The 18,405-nt window shown below is 43.1% G+C and overlaps 1 protein-coding gene across 2 annotated transcripts in view; it reads left to right on the top strand.

The window, feature by feature from the left end:
* znf704 (zinc finger protein 704) overlaps window positions 1-18,191 on the top strand; it is a 44,788-nt gene extending 26,597 nt beyond the window's left edge. For both annotated transcript variants that reach the window (XM_034600398.1, XM_034600397.1), the window contains exons 3-9: window positions 9,832-9,935; window positions 11,966-12,243; window positions 15,438-15,538; window positions 15,712-16,009; window positions 16,634-16,768; window positions 16,861-16,952; window positions 17,281-18,191. In XM_034600398.1, coding sequence (XP_034456289.1) covers window positions 9,832-9,935; window positions 11,966-12,243; window positions 15,438-15,538; window positions 15,712-16,009; window positions 16,634-16,768; window positions 16,861-16,952; window positions 17,281-17,395 — 1,123 coding nt within the window. In that variant the 3' untranslated portion in view covers window positions 17,396-18,191. The remainder of the gene's footprint in view (window positions 1-9,831; window positions 9,936-11,965; window positions 12,244-15,437; window positions 15,539-15,711; window positions 16,010-16,633; window positions 16,769-16,860; window positions 16,953-17,280) is intronic.
* Window positions 18,192-18,405: the final 214 nt, after the last annotated feature.

Raw genomic sequence — 18,405 nt, forward strand, 5'->3', positions numbered from 1 at the left:
CTCTGAAAAATAAATACCCAGTAGTGCTTCCAAAATCCAGAAGGCTGTTAAACAACACTTGCCTCCGTTCTGAAGGTATTTTCCGACTCCTCAAGGACTCAATGTCCTGCACTTTCCTGACTCACCATAAAAGGATTTTGACCCCTTTTTTCAAGTTGTGAATATCTTTTCAAATCCAAATCAACGGTTGATCACAAATATCTTTTGTTAATTTATTCAGACTGAATCAACATTGAAAAATGTATTATATTCTTTGTTTTGTACCAGGAAAGCAAAAATATGTCATTTTAGGCCACCTGGGTTAATAGATATAGTTTAAAGTTAAGAAACAGGTTTTAATCTTTTTTTTATTGTGCATTGGACACAAGTCTAATTCTAGTTTTAGATGATCAGAATAGTCTAGAGGGATTTTAGAAAAATGGCAGAGTTTTTACTATTTCAGACAAATGGGTGCTTTAACTGTTATGGTGATACCTGAGAGACAAATACTTTCGCCTGTTGTTTAGCATTTTCAGCAGTTTTTACAGTTTCTTAAAATGAACATCCTTCACAGGTTTTTTTTAAGGCCCACATATTTCATGACAAAGGTGTGTGTGTGTGTGTGTGTGTGTGTGTGTGTGTGTGTGTGTGTGTGTGTGCGTGTGTGTGCGTGTGTGTGCGTGCGTGTGCGTGCGTGTGCGTGCGTGTGTGTGCGTGTGTGTGCGCGTGCGCGTGCGCAGCTCCCATAGACAGTTTAGTCCTGATAATGATGATATATGTGATGTTTTATGTTGTAAAAAATAAAATAAACAGCAAGAGAGTGTGTGCGCGTAGTCAGGTCAGTGTCGCCTTATTTATCCATTTACGGCGTGAAACATATCTCTTGGGCTCTTAGTGCATTAGAGGAAGAAAGGACTAAGTCAAAGCAAAAAAATGGATGGATGTGCAGATAAAAACATCCTCTGTTGATCTGCAAATATCACACACTGCACAGCTGTAACTGTCTGCGGACAAACACTAACACACACAAAGAATGTATAGCTTAATACAGGAACCTTTTACACATGAGTAAGTGACAGTACGTGCACATGGAAACAGACACACACAGATTGGTAGTTCCCCATTTTTTCCACAACACACACACACACACACACACACACACACACACAAAGTGGTGATCATGCTCTGTTAGAGCAAAACAGGGTGTGGTGCACATTATCCAGGCTTGGAGCCAAAGAAGTTCTCTGTGTGAGTGTGTGTGTGTGTTTGTGTGTGTGTGTGTCTCTGTTTTTGTGTGTTTATGTTTGGATGACAGAGAGAGACGGCGAGCGCCATAACATGCTAATACCTAATCAGCTAATTAGCTGCAAGCAAATGCTGCTGATTAGACACGGTGTGGCTCTCAGCACTAATATTGTTCAGTCTTAATGACTTCATCATCTACTTTAATCTATACGTGACTAGCCTTATACATTCGATTAATCATTTTCTGTCGAGTGCATTAAAGTAGATTGAGTGTGGGATTTTAATGGCATTTAAAGACATATTGGTTAGCATGGGTGGGGGGTGGGGGTGAGGGGGATCACAGGTAGATTTAACAGGAAAAACAATTCAGTTGAGAAAAGGCCCCCAAACCCTGTTAAATATAAAAACTACAGTTTTCTCTGCCCCTTGAGACTTGATTAAGTGTCTTGTATTTTGTAATATCTGCAGAACGGTTTGTGTTCCCTGGGTTTGATTGATATTAACTGTACCGAGCAATTTCTGTGAACATAGACCCGTCTCCACCTTTGATCGTAAACGCTTTGAAAGTCAGCAAGTACTCATAATAATGTCTTCATTGCCTTCTCTTCGCTAATGAAGGCGAATTCCAGCAGTTTATACACAGACGCATCTTCTGCGGCTCTGCTGTCTTTTTTTTTTCTAAAGCAGTAAAGAGACAAAGAATCCAGCTCATTAAATGTTCTAGTTTTTCTAGTTCAAGGCCCCCTAATGTAGAGGGTGACCGTCCACAGTGTTGCAGCATTCAGATCTAATGCATGAGTGGCAGAGCCCACTGCCCCTGCCTCCAGCTTGCTCTCCTCAGCTGGACCAGTAGAGTGGTAGTGTGCCAGCCACGAAAGTGAGCATCTGCAGAATGCAAGACCATCAGGCAGCAGGGACAGCAAGACTAGAATATGATGAGTGGATTCCCTGGAGGAGAAAGAGCAGTTCACCGTTCCCTCGCTGCCGGGAACATGTCGAGGTTTGAAAGGGAGTAATTGGGACTGCAGACGACACACTGGTGGTAACGTTAAGGCCGAATATCTATTACTGGTGGCAGTGGTGAATGTGGGGAAAGTTGAGTTGGAAATACACTTTGCTCCGGCAGCTGCTACAGAGACAAAACTTTCAGCAGCTTAAGTTTTCAGTCCACACTAACACACAGCTATAATAATAATAGTTGATTTCAGTCCAAGTGAAACTCATGAAAAAACGGATCAAACCAAGATAAATGTAATCCAACAATCAGTGGAAAAGATTAAAAGGCAAAAAAAGATCAGTGGAGAGGTCATAACATAGCAGACTTCAGCTTAACAGGAAGAGAAGAGAACATAAATCCTTCAAGGTTGAACGCTGGGTCAGGGGGGGGTCATGCTGGGGTCAAGCTGGGGTCACGCTGGGGTCATGGCTGAGGCCAGTAACTGTTTTGCTGTGACATCACAAAGTTACAACAGTCCTGACAGCTCGTTTCAAGAGAGCTTCTGAAAAAAGGCTGTGTGCATTGAGTGCTTAGATACTCTCCCAGTATGTATATGGCACCTAAACTGGCTTTACAATCACAAATCTCCCTTTCCACGATACAGAATCTTTAAAGGTAAATTTCCCCCTAAAAGAAAACTAATCCTGCTCCAGTTGTGTCTGACAATTGCTTTTCATTATCATCATGTTTCTCCACTTTTAGAAACAAGACGGTTATTAAATTATTGTGAAATCGATTCTCCACGCAGGGGATAACTTTGTTTTCTGGTAAGATAACGCTCCATCTTTTACTTCCCTCAGGTGTCGTAATTTAAAATCTTTTCTGAGAAAAGAGGGAGAGTTTTCTGCAGTGGAGGCTACAGTTCTTTGGAAAGCTCGAGTTACGGTGAATAAGATGTTGGTTTGGCTCCGCTGCTCATGAGAGATGAAGCAGGGACTGTGTTAAGGGAAGGATGCCCGTGGCTCCTATTTCAAGGAGCTGGCTGCCAGACCAGTGCATATGTTGTTATGGCTAGGAAGATGGCCTGGTCCCTGGATTGTGTGTGTCTGTGTGTGTGGCTTCCAGAGCAGATGTGAGGCATAGAGATACCAATCATGATTGTGTGAACAGATCATGATATTAATACTAGTTCCATCAGAAATTCTACAGTTTATTTTAACTTGTGAAGTTGACAGACTCGCAGCTAACCAGACTTTAAAGTAAAATGAAAATAGCAAAACATAGAGAATTACATCATCAAACATATGGTTTCCATTTCTCAAAGAAAAAAACAAAGATATAGGTTATATGTTTGAAAAGACTTTTATAATCTGTTTAGGAATCAACTGCCCCACTCTGGAATAGCAGCGCTTCACACTAAATGCGAACGTTAGTATGCTAACATGCTCACAAAGACAATGTTAATATTTAGCAGGTAATGTTTGCCACGTTTACCAACATGTAAGCAGGCTAATATCAGCAAACGTGGGGCCTGTGAGAAATAAAAAAAAACTACCTCCATCTGAGGCTTATGCGATTGTTATTTTTCTAAGTATTAGGTCATAAACCAAAGTTTTGTATAAACACAAATCCTTTTGAAGCTGAAGGGAAAGTCTGGTGGATCAAAGTCTTCAGAGAGCATCATCTGGGATCCATAAACAAATCCGTAAAAATGTTGGAGCCATTTCACCGCGTCCAATCCAAACGTAGGCAGTGTGAGTGTTTGGTTGTAGATATTTGTTGACATTTGCTCCGTGAAATGCCTGACAAAAGTTGCTCTACTGAAATGAAGCTGGTAGATAGATTCACTGTAACTGTATCCTGGTGTCAGTTTTAAAAACTTGCACCAGATGAAGAGACGATCTTGACTCTAAGGTTAATAAAAGCAGCAGGTGACACCAAAGCGGGATTATGTATTTTGAACGTCCCCTCGTTGTGCTGTAAAAGTCCTACTGCAATCCATAAAAAACGGATTCTTCTCATCAACCATGTGATTGGCTTTTTACAATAAGCCAAGCCTGCAGCTGTTGGCAGCACCTGTCCAAACCTCACATCTCCCCTTCATGTGTGTCACAGTTGTAGCACCGCACTTCACACGCACACACCTCGTATGTATAGCAGCTCCCTGCACAGGAAATTGAAAGGGCAACACAATACTCTAACATGCTCCTTTGTATATGTTAGGATTTATATAAATGCCGTTTTTGAGGACGTGTGTTTTCCAACAAAGGACTGTTATCTATAATGTCTCCAGAGCCCGAAGGATGCGCAAGAGCACGTCAAAGTAAATTTCTGTCTGTGTTTGTGTGTGTGGGTGTGTGTGTGTGTCCTTTGATGCACATCTGCCAATCAAAAGCTGTGCCCTTCATGCATGTTAGCCCCATGTCACATGCAGATTCCTTTTGTGGTTTTGAAGTCATCTGTATGTGTATGCGTCTCTGTGTGTGTGTGTGTGTGTGTGTGTGTGTGTGAGTGTGAGTGTGTGAGAGAGAGAGAGGAGGACATAGATCAGATATGGCTGAAGAGGAGCTTTCTGATTTATAGGAGCTTATTGAGGAGGAAATGGGCGTCATAGTCCAGTGGCTGTAATAAACGAGAAGACCTCGCTGCACCGCCCAGCATCAAAGAGACAGGCCAGCCCAAACACACACACACACACACACACACACACACACACACACACACACACACACACACACACACACACACACACACACACACACAACTTCGTGCCGTCTTTCTTACCCACTTGCTTTGCTCACAGTGTGATCTGCAGCCGCAAACATCGAAGAGGCTCAGAGTGTGGGAGGGAAGAGCGAGGCAGGGAGAGAGCGCCGAAGAGAGTTCAGTGAGTGAGTCCAGCAGGGGTGAAGGGAGGAAGAGGAGAGAGAGGACAGAGGAGTGTGGGAGTGTGGGAGTGAGGGGTGTTTGTTTGGAAGTGCTGGCCTGCGTTTCAGGGGAATTCCTGTTAGCCTCCACACCTTCCAGCTGCCTTCAATAGAACTAATGGATTGTTTTTTTCTGTGACACACATAAAACAACTACCAGAGGGTGGGTGGGTGGGGGTGTGTGTGTGTGTGTGTGTGTGAAGACCAACCTTGGCCCAGTTTGTTAAAAAAAGTTTACAGGTGTTGAGTAGTGGATTGCACCGTTGCTGCATGTGGGGGAAAAAGCATGACCAGGATTAATTTAGTTGACTCAGAACAGAAGTTTCCCTCCCTAGCTTTATGTGCACAGATGTTCAGTTGTGTCCGCAGCCAAATGTATTGTGACAGTGTTGTGATAATATCTGAGTGTGAATGAGTGTTACTTTTAGAGCGAGACACGTTTATCGATTGGCCAATAAACAGCTGCCAATGCTAATCTTTCACAAACATATCAGGCATCTGTGTTGATTTTCACTGATGTGAAAACTTTTATTTTACGGAATAAACAATGCAGAAAAGAAGCATTAAAAAAAAAATTCACGTTCTATATATTTGAATGTATTTTTCCAAAAGCCAGGCTCACGCTCACACACACACACACACACACACACACACACACACACACACACACACACACACACACACACACACACACACACACACACACACACACACACACACACACACACACACACACATTCTGACGCCCCTCTTTCTTTTTCCCATGCAGGCCCTTTGTTTTGTTCAATTCACCTGAGATTCCTAAAATAATGAGTTGGCACATCTATCCAGGGAAGTACAACAAGTTTCAGCACATACCACACACACACACACACGCACACGCACACACACAGCCTGCTGGCAGATTGGCAAACAGTCATATCACCACCAAGCTCATCGAAACCCCTGAACAGGGGGTTATTGTTTCTCTCCAAACCCTCATGTGGTGAATTCCAAATCACTGCTTCTAATTTTGACTCTCATAGTTTGTCATTTTTTGTCATTTTCAACATGTGCTCATGAATTTCTTCATTGCTGAGGATCTACATGTCTTTGTTTCTTTGTTTACCTTTGAGAAATCAGGTAGCTCACGAATAATTGAATATCAAATGACCAATATAAATTAGTTTCTTTGCTTCTTGCTCAGTACCTGCTGTGTTTTGGTGCCCTCAGGTTAATGTAACCAACATAAGCGTGCACTGTGAGAAAATGTTATGTATGCTTTTTTTACCCAATAATAATTTTAACGATACGCTGCCCAACCCCAATTTGAGCAGAGGTCTAATCAGCCAGAATCTGTGAAAACATATGTGGGTGTATAGGGAATATAAATCTATCCATTCATCCATCCATTCATCCATCATCTATATCAGCTTAATCTTTGAGGGTCTTGAGGGAACTGGAGCCAATCCATCAGTACACCCTTGACAGGTCGCCAGTCCATCACAGGGCCGACATTCAGAGACACCCACTCACATTCCCACCTGAAGGAAATTTATAGTCGGCTGTTAACCAAAGCTGCATGTGGACTGTAGGAGGGATTAGACACAACAATCAACAATCAAAATAATTGTTATTTGCAGTCTCAATTATCTCATCTCTTGTATTTGTCTTTCTGTTTTTAGTTAAAAAACCTTTTTCCCTAATTACCAATAACAGCATTTAAATATGCAACTGAGTCCATGTTTGAAAATGGTGTATGGTGATGCTACGTAAACAAGAATAAATATCAATAAGCATCCACGGTAATATGTTTGTTTGAACCCTTGAGATAAACTCATTTTCCATTTTTGAGAAGCCACCAGCGAGATGAAATTATGTGAATCCATTTCATGCAATCTGCATTAGTAAACCAGCTCTTCACTTTCCCTCCGGTTCGCTGCTGATGTAGTTATACGTCCACGATAATATTTCTTTTAGGAAGCCTCAGGGGTCAGATACGGGGAAATATTTGTATCGCAAGTTAGTGAAGTACGAATATTAAAACACAAACACACTCTGTTGCATATACCATGGCACGCACACACACACACACACACACACACACACACTGACATATGAAGCTAATTCATCAGATTTCACTAACCAATCCATTAACCATCCCAACACACACACTCTCTCTCTGACACACACACACACACACACACACATGTTGTCAGCTTGTGTTACAGTCATGATGAACGCTTGGACAGAAACTAAGTTTGACGCCACTAATGACAAATGCGATTTGGCAAATTCTCTCTCTTCCTCTTTCTCCCCCCCCCACTCATACATCACATCTTAATTATGGTTTTCTTCTAATGTGTTTTCTCTCAGATTTACTCTCTCATATTTCAAGACAGACAAAGCTCCTGGTAATTATTGTCTGTCACTGTTGCCATGGAAATAATATCTACAGTCACATGATGGCCCCCCAAGGTGACCAGGAAGTAGTTTTACGGCAACGAAAGATGTGTGTGTGTGTGGGGGGGGGTTGTTATGGGTAAAAGCATCAGATGTGTGTGTGTGTGTGTGTGCGCGGCTTCATTCCTTGATTAATGTGGAGGCTCTAATGACATCATATTCAACAGTGGAAAGGGTAATAAATTAGACATCAGCTAATGGAGGAGGCTCTTTGTTAGCTAACGCTCGCTTCTCTTCTCTAAACTTTTAATGGCTTTCACATTAATTTTGAAACAATCTTTGAAGAGTCTTTCTACAATTTTAACTGTAGTGCAAAGATAATTTTCCTTTGTACTCAGCAACGAATGTTCTGCTTCAGATTAAGTAAAAATCATGTAAAGTGATATTAACTTGTTGTCAATAAATGTTTTTTAATAGAACGTGTCCCGTGATCAGTTGTAACAGCTTTTATATAAATACTCAAGTTAACAAAATTAACTAAAAAGGTCAAATGTTTTATAATAAAAAAAAAAAAAAGGTTATTACTTCTCTTTATCAAAGTTATCACAGTTAACCCTGTAAACTGAGTCAGCTTTATTAGACTGATAAGCACAGAGCAAAGTCAGATTATCCCCTAACCTTGTAGTAAATTCATTTTCTGACAGGCCGCTGGCTGTTTGAAAATTTCAACTCTTCATCACATCACATCAACTTCACTGAAAACATTTTTGATTATAAAGCTTAAAAATGTTTGTTCTTTGTTGTTTAGTCACTACACAAAACTTGTCTTAGTCTTCGAAGTCATTTCAAATCCATCTGTTAGTTTGCTACACCAGCCCTTTTACCGCTCAAGCCAGTCCTCTCGGATGTGGAGCATCTGCGCCTGAAAGCCATTTGAAAAATAAATATTGGGAGTCACATCTGGGCTTCGACTGGGCCACTCAGACAGTTTCCCTCTGCTGTTCTGAAGCCTCTCCACTGTTGGTTTTAGTTGTGTAGTGTGTTTAGAGTCGTGTCCTGTTGGAGTTTAAATTGTTGCTGTGGTGAAAGCATGTAGCCACTTCCGTCACCACACTTGCACAGATGCATACAGAAAGTCCCTCCGTCCTTTTGTTGTCTCACTACTATCAAGGAAAGTACGATTTTTTTATTTTGTTTAGTTTGTTGCCTGCCCTGTTTGTTTACCAATTAAGATGCAGTGTAACCTACTATTAGGTCTCAGTGACTGGGAAACCTGGTGATGGCTGATGTCATGTTTTTTTTCCAAGGCATTAGGAGATTTCTTCATTGTAATAGAAGCCGCACACACCATCAAAGTCTGGGGCGCTCAGGAACAAAACACACACACCCATTGCTTGTTGGGTTAATAGTGAGCATGTTCAGTAGGTACTGTCAGTAATGAAGCTATTGACATCCCTTTGATCACAGGGTTTGCTTCTCTCTGAGGAATACATGTGAGGGGATTAAGATGCCTGTCTTCCTCTGTGCTTTTTATCTGCGCCAATTAGAAGAGACAAACACATGTGTGTGTGTGTAGTTACAGTCTGTCGTATGGATCAGGTAGCGTGTGTACTGTGCAGCTGTACTGCAGATAAAATACCCACATCAGTCTAATTTGGTTTGACATGTTTCAGACAGAAGCATTTCCGCTGTTGTGTCTGGTTGATCGCACCAGTTTCCCCACAAAGGACCAAAAAAAACACCAAACGCTTTAACTTCAATGTAATTAGCAGCTTATGTTGTAGACAATGCAGCAGTATGTAAAGCTGAGAGAGTTTAAACTCAAAAGCTCTGGCTTCTCTCTGAAAACATCTGGCGAAGTGAAATGAAGACCCATTGTGTTCTTGGGCCCACTCACATTACACACACTTTTTTTTTTTTGCACACAGAGTTTGATAGTTTCATAGCATCTGTTGCCATCTCTGAAAACAATCACTTGTCGTGCAGTTCATCACTTAAACGGGTGTGTGACGGGTAAATGACTTGTTGCATACAAATTCAACTGAGGGTTTGATTTTGGACGTGAAAATACTGCTTCATTTTCCTTTATTCAAGTTCATGTATCAAGTTGTATTGTCTCTGTTTGATCTTTCCTGCTCGGCTCGCTTAGGGATCCAAGTAGAATAGCAATGAACTCACATACAAGCAAGTACACAAACCCTCATACATCATAGCCCACAGGAACAAGTGGCTCTGTTTCAAACTCTCTGTATTGGGCAGGTGCTACAGTAGTAAAGTCTTTACTGTGATGATGCGATTTAGTCTTTCTCTGTGTATATGACTGTAGTTCTCAACATTTTCTCCTGTGTTTTTTTTTTACAGGCGGTCGGAGGAGGAAGTGGACATGGACAAGGTGACAGCCGCCATGGTACTGACCAGCCTCTCCACCAGCCCATTGGTCAGGAGTCCACCTGTCAAAGTCAGCGGTGAGTGTCACAACTGCTAACTGCTAAGTGTCGAGGTAGAAATATCAAAAAAACCACATACTTTGAATTCCACAGATTAAAACGAATCTTTGCCTTTGATGTATTCTTTCATTTCCATCTCCATCACCAGAAAAAAAGCTAATCTGAGCCTAAGCCTGTCGTTTGTGTGTTTTGCTGCACACACACTTTTCATTCCCTGATGACTGTTATCTTGTGAGAATGAGTGCGGAAGCCGAGGTTGAAAAATTGCCACCACCTGCTGTGCTTTAGGATTCTACTCAAAGCACAAAGTCTGGATTTCACTCTCTCACGGTGGCGCTGTAGCTGCAATCACATGCAACTACTTTGATAGTCTGTGCAACCAACCGGCTGTCCATTCAACCAAGCAGTGAAGCCAACCCTCCAACCACCATGCACGTGCTATCACAGCCCCACATGCACATCCGGTCATATGTTAAATGAACATCACATACATCATGCACACATGCACAAAGTAGATTTTAAATACCGATGGTTTCATTTTAATGCAGTCATACAGATGTCACACCCACGTGCACTTGTTGGCGGTCATACAATGTGCATTTACATGAGTGGACACAGTAGGTTTCTCATGCGCAATGCACACAGTTGGAAGCCGAGCTCAGTGTCATGGTTGAGTTCTTTCTCAGACCATATTACATTTTAATTAAATTGAACGGTGTATTAGGGTTTCTACAGGGTCTTAAAAAGATTAAAACATGTTCAGATATTACATACTAGGTCTTAAATGCATTCAGTTGCATCGTACTTATGTTAACAGGCCTTCAACGCTACTTCTGTCATTCTCTAAGAGGATTGTCGGCATAGTTAGTAATGTCTCTGTGTGGCTGCAGTTCTTTCTCAACGACACAGATATAAGGACGCTGTAATAAAATTACAAAGAAGACCAACATGGAACTGGTAACTGAGTCAGAATTGATCTCAGTACTCTGGGCTTGTCTGTGGGAAAGATTATGGACACCTACTGTCCGTAGTTTGACAGATAACGTGGCGTTTCGAGGGTCATTCGTTACTCAATCTCAAAGCCCATCAGCTGTCATCTGACAGTATCAGCCTCTGAGAGCAACGGCTTCCGCTGTAGACAATATCAATATTATCACACAAGTTGAATGTTTCTCCTGACAAAACACTAACAGTGATACTTTTTGTAGGTGTTTTAGATCCAGAAGACATTATCTCTATTAACATCCAGCTGCATATGAATGCAGATAAATTAATACATTAAAAAGTGGATAGCTGATGCATTTCAGTCAGTTTCGCAGGAAGAATCTGTTTATAGAGATTATTGTTTATTTACTTCTCTATGCCACAGAATCAAACACATGAGATGTTTCCTTATTGTTAGTGAGCCACTTCCTCTTTTATGTACAACCCTGCTGAAGGAAAGAAAGAAGCGAGTTTGAGACGAGAGACACCCCGTCAAGATGGAGTCCTGTTAAACCAAACAAACTGCATCTGCTCCTCACTCCCCCTGACTCACGCACTCTGTCACACACTCTTTTACACACGCAGGCTCAGCCCAAAGTTTTCCCCAGCCTCCCGCTTCGCGAGGTGAAATACCTTTTGTAGCTGATATTCAAAAGAAGCATTTCTTTGATCTGATAAAAGGAAAAAACAAGGCCTTGGAAACGTCTCAGAGGAATCACAGAACAAGGAAGTAACCTTTCTTTTCTTGTGTCACAGTCAACAGTCGAGCTGCGAGGCTCTTCTGTGTGAGGTGCAAATAAAGCTGTGTGAACTTAATTGCGAGTCTTGATCTCCCATCATTGACAGAGGAACGCCCACATGTTTCGTCGTGGGTGATTGGGACTCAGTGTTCTTCCTTTCTTCCTCACTTCTTTTATTTGTGTATGTGATGTTGGAATAATTCTGTCTGAAAACTGGCTCGGTCTCCCATGGAATTTACCCAGTTAAATACTGTTTTGTTTTTTTTAACTCTGCCTCCCCTCTGTTCCCATTCCTACCTTCTCTGTTTGCCTCCATCCTCTCAGACGGTCTAAGTGGTTCGTGGAAGGACAACGGCTCAGTGGGACCTTTTACCCCGTCAAGCAACAGCTCTTCAGGGGGCTACTGGAGCTGGTCTGCCCCCAGTGACCAGTCCAACCCTTCCACACCTTCCCCGCCGCTCTCTGCCGACAGCTTCAAGCCCTTCAGAGTACCCAGCCTAGGCGGCGTGGGGCCCGGCCCCGCAGGACCTGAAGACCCGAGCCTGGATGAGCAGGACGGCAGCAGTCTGCTCTTCGATGAGCCCATCCCTCGCAAGCGCAAGGTGAATACTACAGAACATATCTGAGCCAGAAAGCTTGAATGATTTGCTGAAACCAAACAATGGTGAATCAGCAGATGAAGGAATGTCTGTGATTGAAAAGTAAATAGGTACTCACAGAAACATTCATTACTATAATTTGAAAACTAGATTGGCACTCATTCAAACGCAAACCTTCACCAAGGTCCAACTGTCCCCTGAGATTCTTTCTTTCTGAAATTATTTCTTTAGAAAACGGTGAAAAAGTCAATAAATGCCTTGTCTCTAAATGCTAAAGAAAGTGAAAACACTCCTGGAGCGGCCCACCAGTTGCTTCTTTCTTTGCCCATTTCGTGTCCTTCGAACAAGTTTCGTGAAAGTTCCACAAACAAACCAACTGACAGAAAACGTAACCTCCTTGGCGGAGATAATGACACCATCCACACTGAAACACAAAACGATAAGAAAACAGCAACATCCCTTCTTCATCCTCATTAGTTGGGAACTGTAAAAACATTTCATGACAGTCATTACCTGGCACAGAGGGGAACCGACAACACTCACTAAATCTCATGTGCAGACCCCTGGTTAAACCGTCATTACTCTCAAAGCTTATGTGTGTTGCATTTGTAATACAACATTACAGTCATGCTTGAGTTTTTCTTAAATTCTTTTATTAATGCGCTAAACAAATGTGAAATAATAATTTCATTATACAATCAACTCAGTTCAGAGTGGGTTGGAAACCAGAAAGTTGTCGTGTCTGAACCACCTACAATTTTCTACATTAAAATTTGGAGCTGACATTTATGCAAAGTGCAGAAACTACATATTTGTTTAAAACTGACTATAAATTGGAATTGGAATTTGTGACATCTGTTCAGATCAGCGGGAATCGTGATCTAAAAAAATGTTTTCCTAAGAAGATGTAACATGAATGCATTACCACTAATCTACCTACAGCACATTTGGCTGGAAATTGTAAAAACATCTTTCTCAGTTTTCATAGTTACTACACTTTGCCTTGGTTGGGAAGAGATTTGATTTTAGCTCTATAAAATGCTCTGGGAATAATTGCTGGAGAAAAGGTGGAGAAAACACATTGTCAGATTCGACCAGGTTTTTATGGACAAAGTCTGAGCAGCTCTCAAGAATAATAAACCTCTTAGGAGTTATTTTAAAAAGCTATTTTCCCCTCGGGCTGCAAGTTCCTGTGAAATTGCCCAGTTACCACGTCCAATCTCGCAGTTTCTAGGAAATCAAAATTGTTGTTGACCACACGTTGCCTTGAAATAGTTGCAGCAGGAGTGCAGGAATTTTATGTCGTGAGTGCGGAGCTGTCAAGAGTCACATGTTAAAGGAGAGCGGCAGGCGTTTCTGTGGATGAGAGAGAGGTGAGGAGCTCGTGTTTGAGACACTGTCAGATGCACACGGGCTGCTCGATTAACCAGAGAAGTTATAGAGGTAGTTTCGACTCTGACTGGGCAGAGATGAAAATGGGACAGAAAGGGACACGCAGCCTCATGTGGTTCTGTCTTCCAGACGTTATAAGCAGATACATGAAGACTCACTCTACTCTCCTCACTCATCGCTCTGCCTCGTCTCATTTCTACACACCACTGACAGCTCATCACATCCACTGCTCAGTGTCACTCATTATTTTTTCACATGTATATTGCTTTGCTCTCCTTCTTTGTCTCCCGCTGTCCTTATCAGCGCTAGTTTGTGGTTCGCTGTCAGTATCATCCATCTCTCCCTCCTATTTGATTTTTCTAGCACTCTCCTGTGTTTCCCTCCCCCTCGCTCTCGTGTGTGTGTTTGTGTGTGTGTGTGTTGTCCCCAGACGTTTGCCCTTCATAATTACTCCTCAGCCTCCACATGCACCCGCTGCACAACTGCCGTAATGATTTTAATACCCGCTACAGCAAACATAAAGATCTGGCCGTGGCTCCATGGCTCCTCTAAAAAAAAATCAATAAAGACTCTTGGGTGAGCTGCGCTTCAGCACACTGCATCTGTATCTGTGTTAATTGGGGACTTATCACAAAGGAAAAAGGAGACATTGTTAGGGAAAGAGAAAATGAGGGATGTGGATGAAGAATAAAAAGAGGGACTAGCAGGAATTACAGGAAACAAACGACAGAAAATAGAGAATGAAGTGTGGATGGAGACTAAACAGTTTCTATAAATGCTTTGATTACAATGTTGTTGACTTGCCTACACACACACACACCCACAATATGAACATGCAATGCCAAGGGCTCACATGATCTGTATGCCCCCCTCGTGCTTCTCTCTTGGCAAGACAATGCCGTGTGGAGCCACCCATTTAATTAACTGTGAAATGCGTCTTTAAGGGGAATAACACACACACACACACACACACACACACACACACACACACACACACACACACACACACACACACACACACACACAAAATATGCTTTTGTTACCCAAAGACAAAACAATGCACAGGGGACAGATGATTGTGTGTGTGTGTGTGTGTGCGTTTCTGCAAGCAGCAGGAAAATTAAAAAAAACATCTTGTCAAAAGGAAACCAGCCCCCTCAACAATAGTTTGACAGACGGGCCTGTAAGACTACCCGTCTGATGGCTCGGAGGAGAGGGCAGACAGAGCTTGTTGTCGCTCCATGAGAAACAATGTATAATCTCACTAGGAGGCCGATGGTGTAATTACAGGCGAGAGATAAAAGACACAAGAGCGTCGCCTGCTCACAACCAGAGAGAGACTCACTGTGGCCTTGTAATGAAAAGTATGTTCAGAATGGCTCCATGGATACATTTTACAGTAAAGAAGTGGATTCATTCGTCACATTCAATCTGAACGGTGGAAGTGAGAGAATATAGTGTGAAATTCTTTGAGTTGTTGTCAGCGTGCATCGAAATCATCAACAAAACTGTGACCATGAATACATTCTGTGCTGAAGTGATGGAGTTTGACACAACTGACATTGTCCATGTGACATTATCAATATTTATCAGTAGAAGATGAACCACTTTAATCGACCTCACTCCACTGAACTTATTAACTCCACCAAGGACACCATGACCTAGTCCCTTCTGTTTGTTTATCGGTTTGTTTGTTTGTTTGTTTGTAAGTAAAATCAAACAAAAACAACTGGGTGGATTTCCTTGATTTCCTCTTTCGGTCAACATGGACACATCTGTGAGCTGCTGTGGTTTTCTCCTTTCAGAACTCAATGAAGGTGATGTTCAAGTGCCTGTGGAAGAACTGTGGCAAGGTGCTGAGCACTGCCGCCGGCATCCAGAGACACATCCGCACCATCCACCTGGGGTAAGACACCAACACACACACACAAACACACACACCCACACACATACCGTCCACTCAAATCCCCAGGAGACACACCCAGCCAGCAAAACACACACATGCAGGTCCAAGAACCGGGAGGTCACCAGAAACCAGACTGACCTCTAATAATCCCAACACGTTTCCTCTGTCTCCAGACGCAGCTGTGACTCGGACTGCAGCGACGGCGAGGAGGACTTCTACTACACGGAGATCAAGCTCAACACGGACTCGGTGGCCGACGGGCTCAGCAGCCTGTCCCCGGTGTCGCCCTCCGTCCTCTCTCCCCCTCCTCCTCCTCCCCCGTCTCCTCTCCCTCCCATCGGCCTGCCGCCCGACACCCAACGGCCCCAGCAGCCCACTGACCCCAAGGAGCCTCACGCTGGCGGCACCACCCCGCTCAGCCGCTCGGCGCCCAGCGCTCTCTACCTCATCCACACGGACCACGCCTACCAGGTGAGCGTGTGCACACATGTACACACACTTTACACGGATTAAGATCAATGTACAACCGAAGGTGAGAAATCAATGCGCTGTGGATCAATACACACAAGTTGCACATATTGTCTCTCACACACTTCTGTCAGGTTCCTGATTATCCTGATTATTTGTCAAAAAAAACCAACTGAATGATGTCACAGCGACTTGTGGTCCCTGGTTGGTGTTAGCAGCTGTGTTTAACAACACACAGCAACAGGTTGGAACAAGTTATCGCAGGTGGAATGAAGACACGATCCATCAGTGAGTCTGATAATAATGTGACTACAGGTGTATGGCCACATGTTTTACCTGCAACACACTTTATTTTAAGCGTACATTTTTTTTTTATTAGTTTGGGACTTGACTCTATAATAATAATAATTGTTCTTTCTTATAAATGAAAGGCTTTCACACAAACTCAGATACTCGTGAGCAAAGCTCCAGGCAGACATCACAGTGAACCACACACATGAAAAGTCAGGACAAGACTTCAAATAACAGCCTTGAATTGAAGCAGAAAGCAGTTCCACAGATTTAGGTCCAGTTTTGCCACCAGAAGCAGAAAGTAAATCCATTTTGACGTTTGACCTTTGCCTCCAGGCCACAGCTCCAGTGTCCATCCCGTCCAGCAACGGTAACTCAGCCGGCTCGGGCTCCACCAGCTTCACTCCCACCAACAGCTCCAGCTTCAGCATCTCCTGGCAGTCACCGCCCGTCACTTTCACCGGGAACATGGTGAGGAATCTTTAATTCCAATCCATTAAAGATTACATGCATGTTTCTGTGTTGAGATTTTCATGATCATCGTGATCTGTCCCACTCCGCAGGTGTCTCCCAGTAAAAGCCAGGGTTTTGGTGAACAGCGCTCCCAGACCATCGCCGTCCTCTCCTCCCCTCCCAGAGCCACCACCGCCCTCAGGTACTGGACCTTAGTTGTATTTATTAAACACCAAGACAAAAGAAACAACAAGTCAAAGAGCTAAAGCAGCTAATATGATACATTGCTATGATCAGACCATGAGAAGTTAAAATGTCCTATATGGTAAAAGAGGTCAAATGTAAATATTGAATCTTACAAATTAGGTCAATGACTCTTAAATATAAAAAGAAGTCATGATTAGGAAGCTGAGCCTGAACCTCTGATTTACTTCAAATTGTATGATTTATGTTTCGTGTCTTATTGTAGGTGAAATATGTTTAGTTGGTTTTTACAAACACCCGTTGTTCTCTGTGTCTCCTCTCCTCAGTCGGAAGGTGCGCGGCGAGGGGAAGAAGTGCCGCAAGGTGTACGGGATGGAGAACCGCGACATGTGGTGCACCGCCTGCCGCTGGAAAAAGGCCTGCCAGAGATTCACCGACTGAGCGTACCCAGCCGACGCCGCGCCACCGGGCACTGCTGCCTTTCGCCAGAGAAAAGTTGGGGGGGGGGGGGGGTGGGGGCGTCATTTTGCATGCATTTGGTTTTCTTCAGCTCCAAATCTCAACCGTCCGTCAGCACACAGGCTCCATCCCTGTACTCGCCCCCCCCCCCCCCTCTCCCTCTCAGCTCCACCTGTCCATTCCAGCTGTGGAAGCAACCGCAGGACGGCGCAGGAGTCAAACTTTCCCATTGCCGTCCATGATTCCCAGCACTGCCTCGCCATTTCCATCGCTCCCAGTTTTGGGAAAAAACCCCAGTGCAGCTAAACAGTGTAAAGAAGAAAATGTATCTAAAGATTTCTGCCGTTTTTTGTTTTTTGTTGGGTTCAGTGTTGCATCTTTCTATGTTTTGTAAAAATTCTGGTTTTTAACTGGAAAGTCTTGTCGAAGGTCCAGAATAACGGCCAACAGCTTTTTTGGTGTGTTTCGTCGAAAGAAAAAGAAAAAATCTTTTTTTATCCAAAAGAAGAATGAGTCTCTTTGCTACAGTTTTTGAAAAATTCTTGAAACAAAACAGCGTGGAGGTAAAGCTCGCCGTTTTTTTGTTCTTCCTTAAAGTGTTCATCTCTTGTTTCATTTCTGACGTGTTTTTCGGGGGGGGAAATTTTTTCTCTCTGACGTCACCAGACTGTCGCCCGCTCCCCTGACAAAGGCCCTGGAGGGGAATGTACAGCAGAACACGGGGGGAGGGGCCTGATCGACAGGTGGAGAGACAGGGAAATTGAAAGATCGATGCAAAAAAATAAAATAAAAAGGACACAATTTACAGTCAGGGAAAGCAGACGGGCCGTGCCAGTGATTTACCACATGAATCCGCAGCAGACTCACACACAATCCTTAAAGAAGACGGAAACTGTTTTTTACGTCACTTTTTTACCCGGATTGATTCGTTTTCTTTGTTTTTATCAGGGATGTGATTCTAAAGAAAGCCAAATCCAGCAGCTACAACATGG

Source organism: Hippoglossus hippoglossus, chromosome 11 (assembly GCF_009819705.1).
Source record: "Hippoglossus hippoglossus isolate fHipHip1 chromosome 11, fHipHip1.pri, whole genome shotgun sequence".
In the NCBI taxonomy this organism is placed as follows: Eukaryota; Metazoa; Chordata; class Actinopteri; order Pleuronectiformes; family Pleuronectidae; genus Hippoglossus; species Hippoglossus hippoglossus.